This window comes from Pholcus phalangioides, unplaced genomic scaffold, assembly GCF_987345545.1.
Source record: "Pholcus phalangioides strain wild (caught in Gottingen) unplaced genomic scaffold, Ppha-v1.0 ptg000017l_1, whole genome shotgun sequence".
Taxonomy (NCBI): Eukaryota; Metazoa; Arthropoda; class Arachnida; order Araneae; family Pholcidae; genus Pholcus; species Pholcus phalangioides.
In genome coordinates this window covers 58,780,478-58,802,300 of record NW_028301610.1, presented here as the reverse complement: position 1 = coordinate 58,802,300, position 21,823 = coordinate 58,780,478, and the positions used below count along the sequence as shown (strand labels likewise).

The following is a 21,823-nucleotide window of genomic DNA, read 5'->3' as shown; positions in this document are numbered from 1 at the left end:
AAATTGGACAAATGTATGAAACGATTCGGAACAACCGAAACTACTGGGATGTCCCGTAATACGGGATACTAGTGATCCGTGGAATTTTTTCCGATATTTTATTGGTCCTTGGCTTTAGAAAGGCTGAGAAACGCTGATTTAGAGCATATATGCTCAACCCAAAGCCCACGGGCCAAATGTGGCCCTGGGAGTCATCTGATGTGGCCGATCTAAAAACGACTTTGAAACCTATTTATTTTGTAAAAATAAACTAAACCATGTGAACTGAATAGATGTGCACTCTTTTGTGTCCTGCGGTGCAGTTTGACATCAGTTAAGTGACCAGCGGAGCATTTACGTTATTCGAGTAACGTGCGGTACAGTTCGAGAGCACTTGAGCGGCCCGCGACACACATTCAGATCACTTGAACGGCCCACGGCACACATTCAGATCACTTAAGCAGGCCTCGGTACAGTTCCACATCACTAAAATGGCCCGCGTCACATTTCCAGGTAACTTAAGTGACCAGCGGCACGGTTTCAGGTCCCTCAAGCGGCTTGAAGCACATTTTACTATAATACATACACAGTTCATTAACAGATCACTTGATTGACCCACGGCACAGTTACAGAGCCCGTAATGATCGGCTGTACATCTAGAAATCACTTGAGAGACACGTGACATATTTACGGATCATTTGAATGAGCCTCGGCTCGGCGTTGTTCCACAGTACGCAAGCGGTCCGCGGCACATTTACCGATCATTTAAGTGGCCAGCAGCGTTGTTCCAGAATATTGAAGTGTCCCACGGCACACTCTGGGATCACTTAAATGACACGACATATTTACGGATCATTCGAGTGATCCGCAGCACAGTTTCAGATCACTCAAGCAAGTGGCCCGCGACCCGCTTTCATACCAGTGAAGTGGTCCGCACTCCCAAAGGTTGAGCACCCTTGGTTTAGAGATATATCAAAATATGTACAGAATGTCCCATAAATTCGTATAGTTTAAAAATTCATAAAAATTGTCGGAATTGTATATGAATGCGGTTTGCTAAAAAGTTATTCTAGTTTTTTGTGGGGGGTCCAGAAAATAGTTCCAATTTTGTCGATAGAGGTCGCTACACGGAACAATCCACTAGAAATTTGCAAATCAGAGTCCTATAAAATGCAGGTACACGATTACCAGTTCATTACAGGATTTTTCCGTTACTGGCGCTTACATAAGATTTTAATTGTGATCATATTGCTGGATAAAACTATTGGTGAAGTTGTTTTATCTCAGCCACGAATCACCGGCGGAAGCTTTACGAACGTTTCGAACGCAGAACCGAGCACAACTTCGGTCTATCGCCATGGGCAATTTACTACCAATTGAGTTCTGCCGGATGTATGTGCAGGCAGGGGCGTCGGAAGTATTTCGAACCTGTGGGTGCTCGTCTCGAGTTCTATGCAGGAAATTTCGATTTCTGAATCAATTCTGTGGGTGCTCGGACCCGTTTTACAAACTTCCCTGGGTGCTCGAGCACCCACAGCACCCCCGGCTCCTACGCCACTGCGTGCAGTTACCTAACAGTCCGAGTGTGTGTCTGGTGCCGTGTATGGCACCATATTTCACTAATGAAAGCTCTAATTCTTCACAGCTCTCTGTGGGCCCCCTTCATGACTTTTCGTGGCTCTCCTTTCATCTGATGGCCCCTCCCATAGAATATCCCAAGACGGCAAGGAGGGCTATACGGTCCCATGTTGAGAACCACTGCCCTGTAGTACGCACTATAGCAAAAAAGATGAAATTCAATAATATTTTTCGCATAGAAAAATTGAAATTTCTGGAATGGTTTGTAGCAACGTTCACGTCCTACAGGTGGCAGCACGAAATCATCTTTGTTCTTGGTATGCTTCAATTTAGGCTTTTATTTTAGGGGGCATATATAGACCTATATACAGTTTAATATACGTTTGGCTCATAGGTGGAGATAGACTTGGAAGTCTGGAGGGCCATGGCCCCCACATCCTAGAGCACGGCCCCTAGGCTGGGATCTTTTGCGGGGCCCCCCCGACCACACTTTCACGGGCCCCTTTACGATGGATTTATAGCGTGAAAAAGCAAAAAAATGGTGAAAATCGTCCCGGGCTCCAGGGCTGGAGCCTTGTCAGCCTATCCCTTGTGGGGGCCATGGGGGGGCTCTGGGAATGAGCCATCGATGATGATTATGTCAATTCATATATGCATATATACATTAGATCAATCGACTCCGCCTTTGACGCTAGGGGGCACTGCCCCCAAATTTCATTCTGAAATCTCTCCTTCAACATTACAAGGGGGTGCCAAAATGCGCACTTGCCCCTGGTGACCAAACATCTTGTTGCGGCCCGGTTCTTGACCACACCGATGACTCAAATTTCAAATTTGCCACCTTTGAGGATTTCTGCTTTGAGCTATAGTATGCTTAGCTCCACCTCCCATTGCCGTACGCAAAGGGGGGTTTTGGGGTTCTAACCCCTCCCCCCCCCCCTCCTTGAGCCAAGATTATAGTGTTACTTTACAGGAAAAAACGTAACCCCCCACAGAAGGGAAAAAATCTGAAACCCCCTCGAGAAAATTCTGCGTACGCCTATGCCACCCCCCCCCCCCGTAAATGTACAGGGTATCCTGAAAGTCCCAATTCGGCCTTTATCTCATCAACCGTTCATCATAGATGTATGGTTTCAACTTGAAAATGCTTCGAAATGTGTTCAGAAAATCACCTTGTACCAGTTTTGAGAAGGGAAATAAACCGAAATTGTTAGGGGTCATTCAAGTATTACGTCAGCATCGATGGGGAGAGGAGGTTTCCCGATTTGCTGACTTTTGTTCACGGGGGGAGGGGGGTTCGGACGATGAGATCAGGATGAAATCGATTTAGAATCTGAAATCATGTGTTGTGTGTGTGCGCTCATATATTTTACATTATTCTCCGCTGTTTAATATGGCCAGCTCTAGTATAATCGTCGCTGTCTATCACTAAGAGAAAAAACTGATGTCTAAAATACAGTGAAAAACGTAAAATTAGAGTTGGTGCCCTTGCAAATGAATTCAAAAAATGCATTGATTAAATAAATTTTCCTGTAGACACGCAATGACGGAAAGTCATTGGATTTTTAGTCTTTCAGCTTAAAATACATTTTGAAGGAGTTTAAATATTCAGCACAACCCATCACACTGCAACTGATCAGTTTTTCTAATAAATTTTAATGCAGTATGTAAACTTTATATAATACAGGGTGTTTCAAAAAGAATCATCCGATTTAAAAAAATCATAACTATTCAGCTTTTAATCCGTTTTGATCGAATAATGTATAGGTAGAAAGAGGGAAATCTCGAGTTTCACGCAGTTGCCGACAGGTAGCGCTGGCGATCTTCCTTCGGCCGTCACTTCAGTGTTTGTTAATATGGCGACTGCATAACAGAAATAGTTTTGTCTTCTAAGCTTCGCGAAGTGCGAGTGAGTCAGTAACAACTGTTCATCATGCTTTTCGCCGACAACACCCTGGTGTTGAACTTCCTACCGCTCAGAGCATTAGGCGATGGTATAAACAATTCCGAGACACGGGTCGTCTGTGTAAAGGGAAATCCCCTCGCCGTCCCCGCATGTCAGACGAAAATATGGAGCGCATTCGACATTTTCCACAGAAATCCACTCGCAGTGGATGCAAACATGCTCGCAAAAGTTTGGGACGAGTTTGGCTACCGTATAGACATATGCCGTGCTTCTCAACGTGTACATATTGAGCACCTTTAATTTGGTTTGTAAAAAATTTTATGATTAGCCACGTAATACAAAATTCATCTAAATTCATCTATGTGTTTGATATTTTTCGTAATATACGCATTTCCAATCGGTTGATTCGTTTTTGAAACACCCTGTATTTCTTTTATAATTTAAATTTCGTATCTCTGCAATAATTATGTATTCTCATGACTTTAAACGTGTACTGTCAGAATTTATTCATATTCAAATAAAGAACCATTTCAGTTACTGATAATACTATATATTACAATTAATACAGGAACCCCCTCTGATACTAACAATTTTTTTTTTTGTCCCGTGAGTGTCCGCAAGACCCGTAGCCATAAATTTCGTTCGGGGAATGACCACTTTCATTTCGGGGGGGGGGGGGATAGAACAATGGATTTGGCCATCTTTTCCCCTTTTTTCGGTAATTTTCTCACATTTCGGGGGGCGACCAGACCCCCCAAGTCCCTCATTGCGGCCTTGGTTTTACTGTACGTGTAGCGGCTTTCACTACCAATTCATTAGGATATTTATAACTTATATATATACGTATATATAATTGTTCCTTATATAAATATAATATAATATATAAATTGTTCCTTCGGGGGCCGTGATTTTGACACCCTTGGTTTAAGCTGTTCTCTCCCACCTTTTATCCGATTTGTATTTGAATATCTCAGTGAATATTGCACTTGTAAACGTGGAACTTTTTCGTTGGCCTCAGAAGAGACGCGGCAACAACTTTTCGTATTGGATTTTTAGGACAGGGTGTCACAGAATAAAAATTTAGATTTTTTTTTTGTATTTTGTAACACGCTCGAAGCTGGTACAGGATGATAATGACATTTTCAAACTGGAATCATACCTCGAACGGTTGATGAGATAAAGGCCGAATTATGACTAACAGGATACCCCTGTATACGCTTTTGGGTTAACGAATATTTCATTGAATAAAAATATTCACACATTGGTGAACTTATTTCATGTTTTTCCACCATTTTCAGCTTCACTATTGGGCTATGGCTGTGCTACTGACGAACAATGCCAGATCAAAGTGAAAGACAGCGAGTGTAGCGAAATGGGCCTTTGTAAATGCAAGTCTAACCGCATTCCATTACGAAAAGATAAATGTCTTCCACGTGAGTATACATGATTATTGTTGTCTATCGTGATAATTAGAGCCTGGAAGTTCAGGAAAAATGTTTATAAATGCCGATTTTTGCTTATTTTCAAACTTTTTTTAAAATCTGATTTTTTTTGAATTTTTCCTGCCACAAATGCCTATTTGTGGAGCTTATTTTCAAAAGCGAACATTTCCACTTATACTAAATATGCAGTAGAAGTAAAAAGACATTTCTCTGGAATAGGTTTGATTTACAAAAGTAGAAAAAAGCCCAACAGGTAGCTTATAAGAAATGGTAGAAGAATATTTAAATACTATATGTTTCTTGATCAATATCCAAAATAGTTATCTACATTTGAATTTTGGTAATGTTCCGTTTTTTGAATGAAAATTAATGGCTATATATTACCTTTTCATTAAAATTTTATTTGGTCGAAGTCTGAAAAATGGGTGATTTCTACGTCACCTGTTGCTTCCTGAAGATTTTAACTAACTAAGGAAGGTGCCCTACTGTCTTCTCGTCATTAACATAAGAAACACAATCATTCTATCCAAGGGCAGCTTGAGTTCATTTGCTGCCCGGGTGCAAAGCCTCATATGCCGCCCCTAAATACGACCCCAGTGGAAATATCAGAAAGATTTAGTTTGGGAACTTTGGGATCGACCTGATTTTCTTCATTTGTCCATATCCATACATCCCGCTTTCAAAGTAGTTGTCCCGTTTTTTGTGTCTGGGGTTATTTCACTGTTCTTAATCATTATGCCAGATAAGTTTTCCACTTAACCCTTCTTATCTGATGAGTCATCATATTTTCCTTCTTTTTTGGAATCCAATTTTTTAATATTAATCTCAAATCTCCAACATAGAGGTGAACCTTGCTAACGACAAAATACCCACTCCAAAGTTCCCAGGGCAGAAACTAACGGTTCTGGTGCTGCAGGCCCTGGATAAATGAGAACCCGAATTCTCTTTCTTTGACCGCTCCTGAAAAATGACTGGGTGAGGGCACTAAACTACATATTTGCCCCGCGTGAGTCTATTCTTGTCTCTGGTGACACTGCCCGAGGCCTTGTCTGTTCCCTCATGTTTTCTTATCTTAGATGTGGCTCAAAAGAGGGACAGCGTGTTGTGCCTCATTAATTTTTATTATTCCAAAATTCAAAAATTTACAAATCTAAACAAAAGCCATGGATGCCGCTCGGATGCAACGCACCCCTTGCACCTTCGCTTAAGAAGCCCGTGATTCTATCTATTTTTTCATGTTGGACTTTCACGTCGGCAATTTTATTGTTGTCTACAGACACCGCTTGCAAAATATTTATTTAACACATTGTATGGTAATATCTCCAAAAAATAAAAGCCGATAGAACCTTTTCATGGTGATATTCATGTTCAGCAGGTCAAAATCATTCGGAATTGTATATTTTCATGTCGGCGCAATTTCATTGTTGTTCAGTGTAATATGAGATGAATATTTATATATTTATGGTCGTATTCACATTGTAATATAATTTATAAATTGTGCAAATTATCTTCATTACCGATTTTAGAAAAGATTGTCAATCCAAATAAGCTCCATTAAAAACCGGGACATTTTTATTATTAAAAAAAATCTGGCGAAATCATGGAAAAATACATGAACGTCATAGAAACAGACATAAAAGAGTCAAAAAATTGTCGTTATATCCGAGTTCGTTGCGTTTCCATCAACGTTACAAGCAAGGCGCATAAACATTAATCTCCACGGGACTCATCACCCGAGACTGTTATTATTGACGTTATAGCCGAGCTGTCGTTATAATCGAGTCTGAGAATATTTATAGTTGCCGCTGTGGGGGTCGAGTGGTCATAGTGACGGACTCGCATCGCGAGGACCTGGGTTCAAACCCCACCGTCACCACAGTGGTGGTCGAATGAAGTTGGTTTTCTGGGGTTCCCAACTTTGAGTAGCAAATGCGAGCCGATCTCCCCGTTAGAAAGTTTCGCAAAAGAACTCAACAGGCCTACACAACGATATAATTATTAAATAATTACACTTCACTCATAGATAGAAAATTTAATGGGAGAGAGAGAGATGGCAGGACACTAAACATAACAAGTATTGCACAGAAACAAACTTCACGTTAAGTTCACACGCACACACACATTCCAACATGTACCGATTCGTTAGAAATTTCACAAAGGAACACAGACGATGTGTATTTGTGGTTTAATAGTAGTAGTAGTTGAAAGTTATGAAAATTTTCTATATCCACGTTTTCATTGAATATATAACGAATATAGTTGGTGTCCTTGAAAAACGGGACAAAAAAACGAGAAAGTCCCGTAATATACAAGTCACACATGGTCACTTGCTAAGATTACATTGATAGTAGAGTATGTTACCTCTTAAGTATTCTTCGGCTTAATAAGACAATCCTAAGGTCAATAGCAAAGCCAATATTTGGTTAAGAGAAGTTTGCACAGTGTCGGTGTGGACAGGCTCCAATATTTCCGTTTCATTTTTGTTTTCCACTAGGTCAATTATAAGGCCTGCATTACCATCACTGTGTTTCAAGATTTCCACCTGTTTTGGTCTCGTTACATTTCGCCATATGTGGCGGCCTAGTTAATCATGGCCGCATTTCATCGAGACAAATACAAAAAATTTGTATAGGCATAGTGAATGCTACAACTTTTAAAAATACCTTTCTAGACAGACTGTTTTAAGTACAGTTTCTTTCCTAATAACATCGATTTTGAACGGAGCAACCTCCCATCCACTATTGTTAACTCACCCACGATCTCTGATTTCTTGTGAAATGCTACTATAAATATCTATGTGTAAATCTACCGTGACTTCTTGTATAGGCCTTTGGAAAAGCCAACAATATTGAATAAATAAATTAATTAATTAGGATAAAAAAAAATGATGTAGTGCCACAAATACAAAAAGAAACTTGGCAAAATTGTGTGAAAATTACAAATTTATATGAGTGTGCCTTCTAAATCCGTTCAAGCTGGGAACATTCAAATTTCACGCAACGCATTTCTACAAGCGAAAGCTAAAAAATGAGGTGTCAAAATATAGGTATGATTCGCACTTTTAAATTTAAAAATTAAATTTTTCGCATCATTTCAATTTTTCCGAATAATCAATCAGCATGTTACAATTTTTATCTCGCACCCCTGGTTAAAGACCTCTGCTCTAGGATTAACGGTTCACCAGTAAAATGCGGGAAGGAGAATTAAGTAATTACCCTGTATATAAAAAAGGGCCAAAAAATCGACAAAATTGGCGAGAATACTGGTCGTTGAATTTTACAGGGTGTTCTGTTAATGGACCGACAAATTCAGAGGGTTGTTAGTAGGCATCAAGAGGAACAATAATTACAATGGAACATGGTGTCGCAAACCACATTAAGAGGGTGAAAATCACGAAAATCGCATGCAGGCTCTGAGTCCAGAGGAGACGAAAAGTGGATGTCAGTTGATCGCTGAATGCGTTCATGGGTTCGCTCACCATATCTGACGTAAGCAGAGTCACGAAATGCATGCGCTGGGGTAGGATCACGCGCTTCGGATGGCGTAAATTAGCGCTATTGTGGCAGCAAGCTGTGTCTGTTTCAATGAGTATCGTGATGGCTGACTACACGAACGAGGAATACACTGATATTCATCCGATTTACGGTCGAGCAGATGGCAATAGGCGCTCAGCACAGTGAATATACCAACAGCAATATCCGATGAGGCGTTGTCTGTACCTCATCCTCCGCAGTGCGTTATCCTACCCCAGCGCATGCGTTTCGCGACGCTGCTTACGTCAGATATGGTAAGCGAATCCACGAACGTGTTCAGCGATCAACTGACATCCACCTTTCGTCTCCTCTGGACTCAGAGCCTGCATGCGTTTTTCGCGATTTCCACTCTCTCAACTCGGTTTGCGACACCTTGTTTCATCGCAATTTTTTATGCCTGCCAATCCTGATGCCTACTAACAACCCTCTGAGTTTGTCGGTCCATTAACAGAGAACACCCTGTTTATGTAAATGCATCTAATATGAATTATAACTAAATATACTAACGTTTCTCACGTTAAAAATAAAAGATATGACTACATTTCGCATCAAGATGTGGATGTCGGTGCATTTTTGAAATTTTGTACACAGACAGCAATAAAGTAAGAAAATATTTTTGTCTAGTACTTTAAAAAAATGGTGTCATTTGCGGTCATTCGAAATTTTGGTAAACAAAATTCATATATTATATTTTATCTAACATTGTCGGCAACAACTTCAAATAGCAGGCAATCTTTATCTCCATCAACAATTTACCACGAAAAAGATAGAGATTGCCATTTTTCTATCATTATTTGCCAGTTATAAGTCATTTATTGTTTGTGTTGTTGATATTAGACTGGTCGGTTGACAAATAACCAAACCGGAAAGTAAATACGATTATATCGGTATCATTCAGAGAATGCTGTTGAACGAGTATTTTTTAATCACTAAAAAGATCGAATTCAACGATTATCCTTCCTGAAACAGATCACAGAAATCGAATATATGGCTGTGATGTTTTTGTCCTATTAAGAAATAACAAAATGGACCAAATCGATAAATATTTCTGTGATGTTCATTCTCAATGTGTGAATAGATCTATCAAATTCTCTAAAACTATGTACACCATGGGGGGGTCTTCAACCTTTCAGACCAGGGCCGACCCTTACCAGGCACGGGGCACGGTGCGGAAATAATAGCGGGGCCAGAGGCGTCTTGAATTAAAAGAATATTTCGGGGCCCTTTAGCCTTGATTTTTTTGTTTCTCTTGTGAGAGAGGGAAATCGAAAATTCAGAATAAATGCTAGAAATAATCCAATTCCCATGCATAACTTAGAATATATCATGGAAATGATTTCAGAAATCGTGAAAATTCACAGAATCCTGAAGAGAGTTCAGAATAAATAAAAGAAATAATTTCACAATTTTTTGATGAAAATTCCAAATACAAATATAACACCACAATAGGCAAAATGCCTAACAAGGTGGCTGAGAAAAAGATCCCCATAACAAATATGGATGTCATATATTTCTAAAATACAGCAACCCAATTAAAAACGATCATTTGATCATTTTTGTCGCACCACAGTCATTTTCTGCACACGAGGGCTAATTAGACCGGGACCTACAATTTATTGCGGATTCCGACAGGCAGGCTTGTTTTTATACTCATCGACAAGTTGGTGCGCTAACCCCTCGATAGGGACGCCTTGCGGTAGCAATTTTTTCTGCGATCATGCACCGTTTTTGCTGTACCCCTGTGTCAGAAAACTTTCCTGACAAATACGAACCTGGTATCGAACTCGCGACACCTCTGAACATCCTTTGGTACTTAAGGCGGGTATCTTATCGACCTGGGATACCGCGCCCATTAAAAATGTAATTACAAACAATATATACACATGATAAAATATTATACAATGCCCATAAAGAATACTTATGGTTGTCTTATTCTAAGAATGGATAGCTTCTCGATTTACCCCAACATGTTTATCGTATTTCTTTTTAAACGTGCCAATTGTGTTACAATTTACTACCTCGGGGGGTAAGCTATTCCATTTATTAACAACCCTATTAGAGAAAAATTCCCTGCGACACCATAACCTTGCATTGTCCCTCACCAATCGATACTGGTGTCCCCTTGTAAAAGCAGTCGATTGGCTGTGTACTAAAAGTTCATGATACATCCTATCCATCCCATTGAAAATTTTGAACACTTCGATCATATCTCCTCGACACCTGCGTTCATCCAATGTAAACATATTCAAAAAATGAAGTCTCTCTTCATAACTCAAGCCCTGTGTGCCAATAAGGACACGCGTAGCTCTTCTCTGCACCCCTTCAACCAATTCTATGTCCCTCTGTAGGTATGGTCTCCAAAACCTTACAGCATACTTCAGCCCAGGACGAACTAATCCTCGAAAAAGCGGAAGAATGACTTTAGGAGAACGCGAAGAGACCTTTTTGAAAATGAGACCAAGCATTCTATTTGCTTTTTTGACCACCGCTGAACAATGTTCAGAAAACCTAAGCCGCTCGTCAATGAGAATTCCCAAATCGGTGACCCTAGTGGCATCCGGGATAGTGACACCATTCAACTCGTAAGAGAACCGTGGGTTGTTCGAACCAAAATGAGCGACCACGCACTTATCAACGCTAAACGTCATGCTCCATTCATTTGCCCATGCTGCAATCCTGTTTAAGTTGGTCTGGAGCAACTCCCTATCGCTTTCATTCCCGATTACCCCCATTAGCTTCACATCACCTGCGAATTTTCTAGTAATCCCATCGATACCCTGATCGAGTTTAGCGATAAAAAGTGAAAAAGTATGGGGCCAAGGACACTTCCTTGAGGAACTCCAGTTTTGACGCCTGTCCAGCCAGAGAATTCCCCGTTCAGCATAACTCGGTGTGACATATTTCTTAACCACGATCCTATCCAATTCAGCAAGTTGCTCCCCAATCCCCTAGTATGACAACCCTCTTACGCTTACACATATAGGAAATTTCATTATGAAATTTGGCGATGTAGTTTCGATCCCTATTCGGTGGATTGTAACAAACCCCGACAATAAGTTTATGACGTCTTTTGTTTTCAAGCTCAACCCGAATAGTTTCAATATCACTTCTCTACACGTTACGCTGTCTAGCCTTCAAATATGATTTCACCTATATCAACAGTCCACCCCTTTTCCTATCAGATCTATTTCTCAAAAAAGTATCATATCCTGAGATGTGTAAGAAAGATTCATCCCCATCATTTGCCCAAGATTCTGTAATGTCTATGAGATCCAGGCCTTCATAGTTTCTAAAAAATCTTTCTTATTAACCACAAGCTCCTGGCATTAATTAGCACATATTCTAATTTGCGCCTTGATTTAGTCTCAATCGAGAAGCCATCCAAGTCAGGGGTGGGTATTTTCCCGTCAATACTCTTGCTTATATCATTAACTAACCCGCATTCCTTCTACGTGGCTGGGAGTAAAAAACCTCACCTAAGAATATCGTAAACCTCCCAGACCCCACCCCCCTCCTATTCAGATGAATCCCATCTCAACGAAGCCACCTATCGGTAAATGCGGAAAGCTCCAAGAACGTGAGGAGCAAATGTTCTTCAGACCTGAATTGACTTGGTGGATCCTACTCCTATACCCCCTACTACCCCTTGGCAGCACTGGCACCGCTGCCACATCTGAACCTCCCTCCCGAGCGGATATAATAAGTCCCAGTACTCTGACAGAAACTCACTAATATCCGCTTCTACCTGATTCGCTCCCACTCACAGGATTACCCGCCCAGGGATCTTTTGACGATGAAAACGTCCCGAACGTTGCTAATCTTCCCCCCAGCAAGACAACAGCGCTCGAAACCCCGAAAATTCCTACACACTCTGTTACCCAGTTCCCTAACCATGGAATCGCCGATGATTAATCTCCTATCACTCTCCCCCTCTACCTCATCTGCGACCACCCATTCGCCCTCTAAACGGTCACTGTTCGTAGAGATTGCTTCTTCATCAACAGGTGGTTCGATGACAAGTGGCTCCGTTATAACCGGGCCCTCTAAAACCCTAACTCTTTCCCGTAACGCTTCGACCTCGAGTTCCAACCTTGCCTTATCCAAACACCCCTTACACTTGAAACTATCAGCTACTATACCCCTAGACCAGGAGAACCTCCCGTCGCAAGCTCTACACAACACTAGTTGAGGTCTATGCATACTAACCCTACATTCTAGAAACTAGATAATAATACTTAAAAAATAGGAAAGCGAGAAACGTTAACAGGAAATTAAAATAACGTAAAATACATTACAATGCAAAATATAGGTAAAAGATGGTACGAAAAAATTAAGTGTAAAATAAAATATTCAACACTAAATCACGAAGAAGAAAATATATATGCATATAAAGAATACAACACACCCACAAAAAAGTATTAAACTACAAAGTCCAATTTATACTTATTGGTATTAGCTGACTATCTCTATTGACTAACACTAAAACAATAGGGTCCAAATGAAAAAAAAATTACTGAGAGAACCCGGGAAAAAGTATACACTGTTCGCTAACACCGTCCAAAAAACCCACGAATTTATTTCAAAGCTGGGAAAACACGAAAATGGCGGGAAACAAAGAACCAGATAGTCTCTCCTATACGAGCACGGGAGCAAAAAAAATTGATTATCGACAAATAAACAACTTTCACAAACCTGGTGAAAGTACAATAAAAATAAAATGAAAGCGAGGAAAAAAAATTTAAGTCGATTGAAAATACACAACTAAAAATTTAAAAAATTGAGAGAAATTTAAAAAATGCCACTTATCATGCAATTCCAACAATATGCAGTCCTAAAAACCCGGTGACAAAATCAAACTAAAGAGTAAATTAAACACACAATCTAGGAAAATAAACAAAACACCGCAGAGAGTATGACCCAAAAAAAAAACACGCTAAATAAAACTCACGAGAACGAAGAAAAACACAAAATGGCGCACCGACGTAACAGATAATCCTTCGGTAATCCCTGAAATAAATAAATGAAATAGTTTCAGAATTGATTTCTGTGTTTAAAATTCACAGAATTCCAGAATTATTGCAAATTCACAAAATCTCAGAATCGATGGAAATTCACAAAATTCTAGAATTCATAAAGGTTCAGAAAAAATGAAAGAAATAGTTTCAGAATTGATGACACTTCACAGAATTCCAGAATTTATAAAAGTTCAAAATAAATGAAAGAAATATTTTCAGAAATTCAGAATAAATGAAAATTTTTTTTGTTACCGTAAGTGCGGATGGAGCCCCCCAAGACGTGAGCCTGGTGCATCTGCAACTATCACACACCCCTAATGCAACACCATCTATAGCAGAAGGCCTCCACGCGAATCTCGTGGCGTCACTGAAGAAGGTCATCTCACCTATAGCCGTTGGATACAGCAGGCCGACGCATGCGCCATCCTTACCCTTTTTTGTAGTATATGCAATGGCTATAGGTGAGATAGTAGGTAACCTCCTTCAGTGGCATCACGAGCTTCGCGCTGAGACCTTCTGCTATAGATGGTGTTGCTTAGAGACGGCTCTGTTTCAGACACGGCGAGCCAAACTGAAACTTCCCATGGAGATCAGACTCATGTAATTTAGTTTGCAACTTAATAGAAGGATCATGGGGGCCCGAGTTAAACAAGAACAGCAATAATTGATTTTATTATGAAATTAATTTTTATTAATTATCAATTCTGATCAGTTCTGAAATTTTTTTTCATTAATTCTGAACTTTTTAAATAATTACCGATTAAATTAATTAATTCTGAGAATTATTTTAATCTGAAATCACTTTAAATCAGTGTGTCCCAAAGTGGGCAATATCCCTCCCTGGAGGGCGATGGAATAGTCCAGGTGGGCGATAGAAGCTACGGACTTAGCATAGGATCCTATGGGTTCACTTGAGTTGGGGGCGATGAGAGGAAACAAATTGCTGATGAAGGGTGCGATGGAACAATAAGTTTGGGAGACTATGCTTTAAATGGTTCTTTGTGATTTAATGATTTATTATGAGTTATTGCTTGTGTGAAATAGTTTCTATCAGAAATTACCAAATTGTTTCTAGCATTGATTAATAATTATTATTTTTTCACTAATTCAGAAATTATTCGTTTCGAAAATTATGAATATGTGCATAAATTGTTTTCTGAATTATTTGTTTCATTTATTCGAGAATTATTTGTTTCATTTATGCTAGAATTATTTTTATTTCATTTATTCTAGAATTATCTCTTTCATAATGTTTTTCATGAATCCCGATATTATTGCTTGCATCATTTCCGAAATCATTTCTTTCATTAGTTCTAGAATTTAAGCGTTTTTCTTTCTTTTAAACCATTTTCTGAAAATGATCGGTATGCCACGAGACAATAAGCTCCAAGGGCCAAATGTGACCCTCGGGCCATGCGTTTAAGTCCCCTGATATATATACATTGTTTGTTTGTTTATTTGCAGCTGCCGAAGTTGGAGATTTCTGTCTGAATGATCAGCAATGTCGGCTTTCGAGCATCCACAGTTACTGCAAATACATCATCCCACGAATTTATGGGAAATGCAAATGCCCTCTTGGGTTTTTCCTTTCCTTGGAAAACAAATGTTTGCCACGTGAGTTGACGATTTCTTTCAATTTCTTTCGATAGCTCTTATTTAAAGAAATGGAATTGAGAGATGAGAGAGACTGTGCACACACACACTTTAGTTTGGATGATCTGCAGTTTAAAACGGATACTTTGCGCTTTAAGGATGGATTCACATCTACAGACACTCACCGTGTCGTGTTAGACACGCAGCAAACATTCTTTAACATAAAACCCAATGAACGTATTCATATCTACCGTATCGTGGCTGCGCAGACGCAGACAGACATGTTATAGAATGTTTGCCGTGTCTGTAGATGTGAATCCACCCTTATACGGATTACTTTCTTCTAAGTATTCGTTTTACAGTGGAATAATAAATCCAACGGAGTTTTCGTAACGATTTATTATAGTTATTACAAATCGTTGATTAATTGTGACATAATAGAAATAAAATCGTTTATTAATCATTAATTAATTATATAACGATAATTAATGATTGTACTAAATCCGACGGCGATTAATTATTGTCAATTCTAATCGCTAGTTAGTTATGACATAATAAAAAGCGAAATCGTTAACTAATCACGATAAAACAAAATCCAACGGAATTTTGTAACGATTAATTATCGTTATTACTACTCGAAAATCAGTTTTCGACATATTAAAAGCGAAATCGCTAATTAATTGTCAATTAATTAACGATAATTAGCGATTGCACTAAACCCAACGGAATATTTCTATTCATCAGTTATTTATGACACAATAAAAGCGAAATCGTTAATTATTTACAATTAATTAACGATGTCACGCGGGGCTGGCGGGATCTTGTGTGAATCAGTATATATAAAGATAATCCCTATAGTAAGAGCTGCGGTCGTCCCTGCGGTCTCGCCATGTTCGTTACCATTACCGTGAACTGTGATATGAACCACAGGCCGAAGCCTCATCTTTCTCCATCATTGGAGCTCGTATTTGAGCTTTTGATTAAAAATGTTCTACTGTGTTTATTGTATAATTTAAATAAACACATGGAAGCTATGTTCGTGGTTGGGGGACGACCCTGAAGCCGGATTTTCCTAGGAGCAGGTTTTATACGGCGCGTGTGCAGCGTGAAAACGCTGATTGGTCAAAAAACCTGAATTTCAGGTTTTTAACCAGTCAGCGTTTTCACGCTGCACAGAAATTCTACTGCTAGGAAAAACCGGCTTAAACCAATGCCATCTATAGCAGAATCCTCCGCGCGAAGGGAACTTACGAGTTCGTGTTGGTTAATTTATTAATTAAAAACGGGTTTTTAGTGTTTGGAATAAATAAATAAATTAAATATGTGGTGGTTAATTAACTCATTAGTTAATTATTAAAAACTAGTGACACTTAATTATATTGTAGTTAAACATATAAATAAGGATGGATTCACATCTGCAGACACTCACCTGTATCGTGTCAGACACCGGAAACATTCTTTAACATAAAACCAATGAACGTATTCATATCTATCGTATCGTGGCTGCGCAGGCGCAGACAGTCATTTTTATATTAAAGAATGGTTGCCGTGTCTGTAGATGTGAATCCACCCCTTAAAGAGATGGAATGAAGAAACTGTACTTTAGTTTGGATAATTTCCACTTCAACAAATATAAGTGCAAAGAATCCGTTTCAAAGTGCGAAGTGTCCGTTTTAAAATGCTACGTGTTTGAATTATAGTTCCATGTAACAAGTGCAAAATATTCGAATTCAAGTGCACTTAATATTAATTCTTATTTAAATACGATTTCGTCAATCTAAATGCTATTATGTTTGTGCATTTCTGGCATCGATTTATTTTCAGATCTGGGAAGCGAGTGCCATACCGACGGAGAATGTCAAGAAGTTACAGATCATTCATCATGCCAGAGTGTTCGAGGACATTCCCAATGTCGGTGTATAGCAGGATATCAAAGCTCTTCGAATGGACTCACGTGTCAGAGAGAAGCGCCACAGGGTATGAATATCTATCCATCATGCAAATTTTTAATAACATTTTTACGAAAATTTTCACTTTTTTTAGGCACCCAGGTTGTATTTACAATTTTTTTTTCTGCACTTGGCATCTTTTAGCGAGGTTGTGACTGTCGTACTCAATCTTACAATGGATATTAAGAATTTTCACATGCAGCTAAGTTTTTCCGTATCCCATGAATTTTGTATTTATGACATGAATGTTGCTCCACTTGTTAATTTTGTATTGCTTTATCTATGCTATTTTGATTGCTTATAACTAGAGCCCGGAAGTTCAGGCAAAATGCCATAAATGCCGATTTTCGACCTTTTTTTTTTTGTAAAAACGCCTTTTTTTTGTATTTTGCTGCAATAAATACCTATTTTAGCATCGTTTTAAGTTTTTTCGTGAATTTCAGAGGCCATATTCTGTAGAACTTGGATATTTTGAGGTTGGATAAGTGTGTTTCCCCTTTTAACGTATCTTGCTCACGCATTGGATAGCATTGTATAGCTGATCGATCACTGTCCCTGGAGGTTATCAGTAGACGTCTTGGCTCACCCAGGCCATGCAGGAGTCGAGAGGGTTCTGGCCCTGAGGGCCCCATGATTTATTGAGGCCCATTTTGTTTTTTGCACTGCAAACAACCATGGCAAGTTATTTTAGGTATTTATTATTCGATTGAATTGACCAGGGACGTCCTCAGTGTCGTGTGACAGGTGCGGCCACACCGGGCACTGCCCTTGAAGTATATGTCCGCATATGTGGAAATTATGATTGAAAAAATAATGTTACATTTTTTTACAACAATAAAACGTGTGTAGCTGTGTTTCAACTATAAAAATGATAATTAATTTTTTTCAAATAATGCAAGAAATAACTGAGAATCATTCGTGACTCGGAGGAGCCTCACGATAATTTCTTCCACGGGGTTCGCGTCTGGTAATTTGGCCCTGGAATTCGAACTAATCCTGAGGGACCACAAACATTTTATTTTTGTTGTAAAATAAATTTAATTTTGAAAATAATGCAGTTATCATAATCTATAACTGAAATAGTAGACGGAGTATAAGGGCATCAGATTTTTAGCCAGTTTTCGGGGGGTAATAAAATAATACCAGGGTTATAGTTACTATATATATAATTATTATATAGGTTAATAGTTAAGTTGGTTAGGGGTTTCCTTTCTTCCATTAATTATAAATGCCTTTTTAATGTCTAGTTTAAACGTTTTTAGTGCCTTTTCACTGCGTATTAGTGCCATTTTCGGTGCCTAAACTTCCGGGCTCTACTTATAACGAACATCGATTCAGCAAAATACGCCTTTAATGAATTATTGACCTATTTTCAAACCTGAAATTGTCACGAATTTCTTATCTAAATCTTCTTAATCTACCTTTCTGCAACTGATAATGTCTCCTTCTTTTCCTTGGAAGACATTCTAGTAGGGCTGTTTTTGGGTACTATTAAAAACTTTTTTCCGTCGTCATCTTTTATACCAGTGTTTCCCAAAGTGGACAATATTGCCCCCTGGTGGGCGATGGAATGGTCCAGAGGGCGATAGAAGTTACGGATTTAACATAGGATCCTATGGATTCACTTGAGTTTGGAGGCGACGAGAGAAAAAAATTTCTGATGAAGGGGGCGATGGAACAAAAACTTTGGGAAATTATGTTTTATACTTTCTTGTGTTAAATCTTATTTTGTTTGCAGAAAACGTCATTATGAAAAAGAGGTTATTCATTCCTAACAAAATCCTCCAAACCATCTTTACTGCACATTTGCTATTTGGAAACTGGTTGTGGTGGTTTCATCGTATGCAGATTAATTTTGAGAATGTCCAAGTGCAAAACGCTGCTCATTGCTTTAAAAATTGTATCTATGCCGTTGGTTGAAAGCCAAAAATTAAAAAGAAATTGAGGTATGAAGGAAATTTGGGAGAATACTCGATGTACGTTATTCTCTTCAAATGGTTCGGAAAAAAATGAAATGAAAAAATTTACTGGTGTCCGTGCTCACAAAAGGAAAGACATTACAAATTTTGCATGCTTATTTGACAAAAATGATTTAAACGCAAAGCGTCCCAGAAGCAAATGTCCACAAAAGTATCAAGAAAAAAGAAAGCAATGATAGACACATATTTTTGTTAATGTATATGTATTCCATTACGTTAGATTTTAATTAAATTTTTAATCTTTATTTTAAAATGTATTACTTTTAATCTATTCATTTTAATAATGCTCAGATTACTCAAAAATGTGCGTATCGTGCATGTAAAGTGTTTTATTTTGCTTAAAAGCATCATTTTTCAAGCCGGTATGGATGTTCGCGTATAACGAATAGTGTCACTGTTTTTTTTCCGACTTTGTTATAAGCGGGTCTGACTTTAAATTGGCGTTTCAGCTGTGATCGTCTGTAATTTCAAAGCACTAGCATGTTGTTCCTTTGCTCGTCTGAGAATTTCGGTGGAACATTCATTCATTCAAACCGAGCACAACTCCGGTATATCGCTATAGGCAATTTACTACCGATTAAGTTATGCCGAAAGTGTGAGAGAGTGTATCTCCCCGAAACCCCTGGAACTTGAAACCCATAGTCAGTGCCGCGAAAACGATTGTATACAAATAAACAAAGTAAGCACAACTGCATCGCGACATTTGGCCAGTCGTGGCACATCCTTTAAAGTTCAGCCGCCTCGCGAGCAGTTGCCTAATTGGCGCGGTTTTCAGGGCCCAGTTGCCTATACGGCGAAGCTCTTACAGTCCCACGAGAAAGGTGCTTAAAGTGTCTAGGGGTCTTTGGGTGGTTGACTCCCAGGTGAGCCCCAGGTGTTCTGTTGAGCGAAGCCTCTTGCCGGTGGAACAGAGGACTGATATCTAATCGTGGAGAAAAAACTGCAAAAAATAATAAAAAATATGTAAAGTGGTTATTATCCGAGTCGCGCTCGAAAAAATTTTTTAGTATGTTCTAATGATAGGATGCGGGGATATTGCAGAGACCCCCTATGCGTCGAAGCCGAGAATAAGGCATATGATAAAAAAGATAACCGTGAAATCTTTGCATCAACCGACATGTTTGTGTGAGACTCATCGGAAACTAAAACATAATACTAAGAGATGCTGTGCATCAAATTTTGACCAAGAATTTGGAAAAAATGTCTTTGAATACGTACAGCAAGCATTGTCAGATGACAGTAAGGGCGTATTCCACACTGGTGCGATAATACAAGATGCCGCTTACAACTCGACACGGATTGGTTAAAGATCAAAATTTCAGGTGCTTTTAACCAACCCGCGTCGAGTTGCATGCTGCATCACTTACAGTATTACACCAGTGTTGCTGCCTGCCTAAGGGTACAAACATAGTGCAGGACCTGAAATTCAGGTTCTTTAACCAATCCGTAACAATGCCGACTCGCAGAATCGAAAACCAGCGTGCACTATGTTCGTATCCTAAGTATTGCTTTTGTGCACAACAATGTCCTAGACCAGTGTTTCTTAACCTTTATCATGTACGGCCTCCTTTAAACAACTATATTATTTTCTCGTGCCCCTCCCGCCTCTTCTTACTTATGTAATTGATTTTTTTGTTAGCGTTACATTCGAGCGAATGGTAAGATGTTCGTTTTACACCTTGAAGGTTATCGTCAAGGTCCACGGGTTCGAATACGGGGACAGAACATCGAAAATAAGTTCTTTACCTACCGAACCTGGGGCGACCACCAATACAGATGGCCACCCAATTCCACTGGTTAGAACATTCGAGCGAATGTAACCAATAGGCTTATTGATTGTTTTTTTTTTTTCAAGTTTTGTAAAAGATACTTTATCAAACTTTTATTGTGTAATCCCGACCTAAGCTATGCATGGATTCTGAGGGAAAACTATTTTGGGTAAACAAGTGAAATTTTGAAAACATTTCACGTCTTATTTTTTTAATGGCACCGTCCAGCGGAACCTGGGCACATTGTGTTGATCAGTTGATTTTCTCTGATTTACTCTGATGGTTCCTTTTTTTTTGTGAGAGTCGTATAGAAATAATTTCTTCTATGAATCTAGGCGATACTTTCATATGGAATGAAGATCCACAATTTGGAGTTCCAGCAGTTTCGTTGGGTAAAACGTGTATTTCATCGAAGCAGTGCAAAAGCAGAGACCCATACAGTGATTGCATCAACGGACGATGCGAATGTATCGTTGATACTGATAGATGCAGCTCTAAACACACCGGTGAGTTCACTATATTTCTACTCAACTAAATATATATATATATGTGTGTGTGTGTGTGTGTGTGTGTAGCCCGAAAACCATACGGTACATTTCTTTCGAATGCAAGACGTCACAATTCCGATAGTACAGATCTGAAAAGGGAAACGAGACGTCTCCTTATCTAGATATGGATTCCAGTCCTACCTGCAAACCTGTAAGGCACCAGTGAGTGCTTTAATTTCGACCACTGTATCAGCATCGAAGTGAAAGACCCTCACATCCCACAACTTGAACTCCAGGGGCCAGCCATTACCTTTTATAGCAAAAAGCCTCAGCGCGAAGCTTTGATGTCGCTGAAGTGGTCCATTTCACCTGTAGCCATTGGATATAGCAGTCGAACGTATGCGAAATCTTTACTTTTTTGATGACTGTAGGTGAAATGGACGACTTAAGTGACGTCTTCGCGTGGAGGCACTCTACTACAGAAATTGTTGGGCCTGCCCTAAGTATGTCTTACTGGTGCTGTGATATGATAAGACCGTATTCAGTTTACATTGGCGCAACTTGGTCTCGAATAGGCCCTTACTCGAATAAA

The 21,823-nt window shown here is 39.2% G+C and overlaps 1 protein-coding gene across 1 annotated transcript in view; it reads left to right on the top strand.

The window, feature by feature from the left end:
* The window catches only part of LOC149074182 (uncharacterized), a 133,500-nt gene that overhangs the window by 93,622 nt on the left and 18,055 nt on the right, over positions 1 to 21,823 (top strand). Inside the window, exons 5-8 of the mRNA XM_089246718.1 lie at positions 4,762 to 4,896; positions 14,918 to 15,067; positions 16,871 to 17,023; positions 21,079 to 21,249. Of these exons, the coding sequence (XP_089102844.1) occupies positions 4,762 to 4,896; positions 14,918 to 15,067; positions 16,871 to 17,023; positions 21,079 to 21,249 (609 nt within the window). The remainder of the gene's footprint in view (positions 1 to 4,761; positions 4,897 to 14,917; positions 15,068 to 16,870; positions 17,024 to 21,078; positions 21,250 to 21,823) is intronic.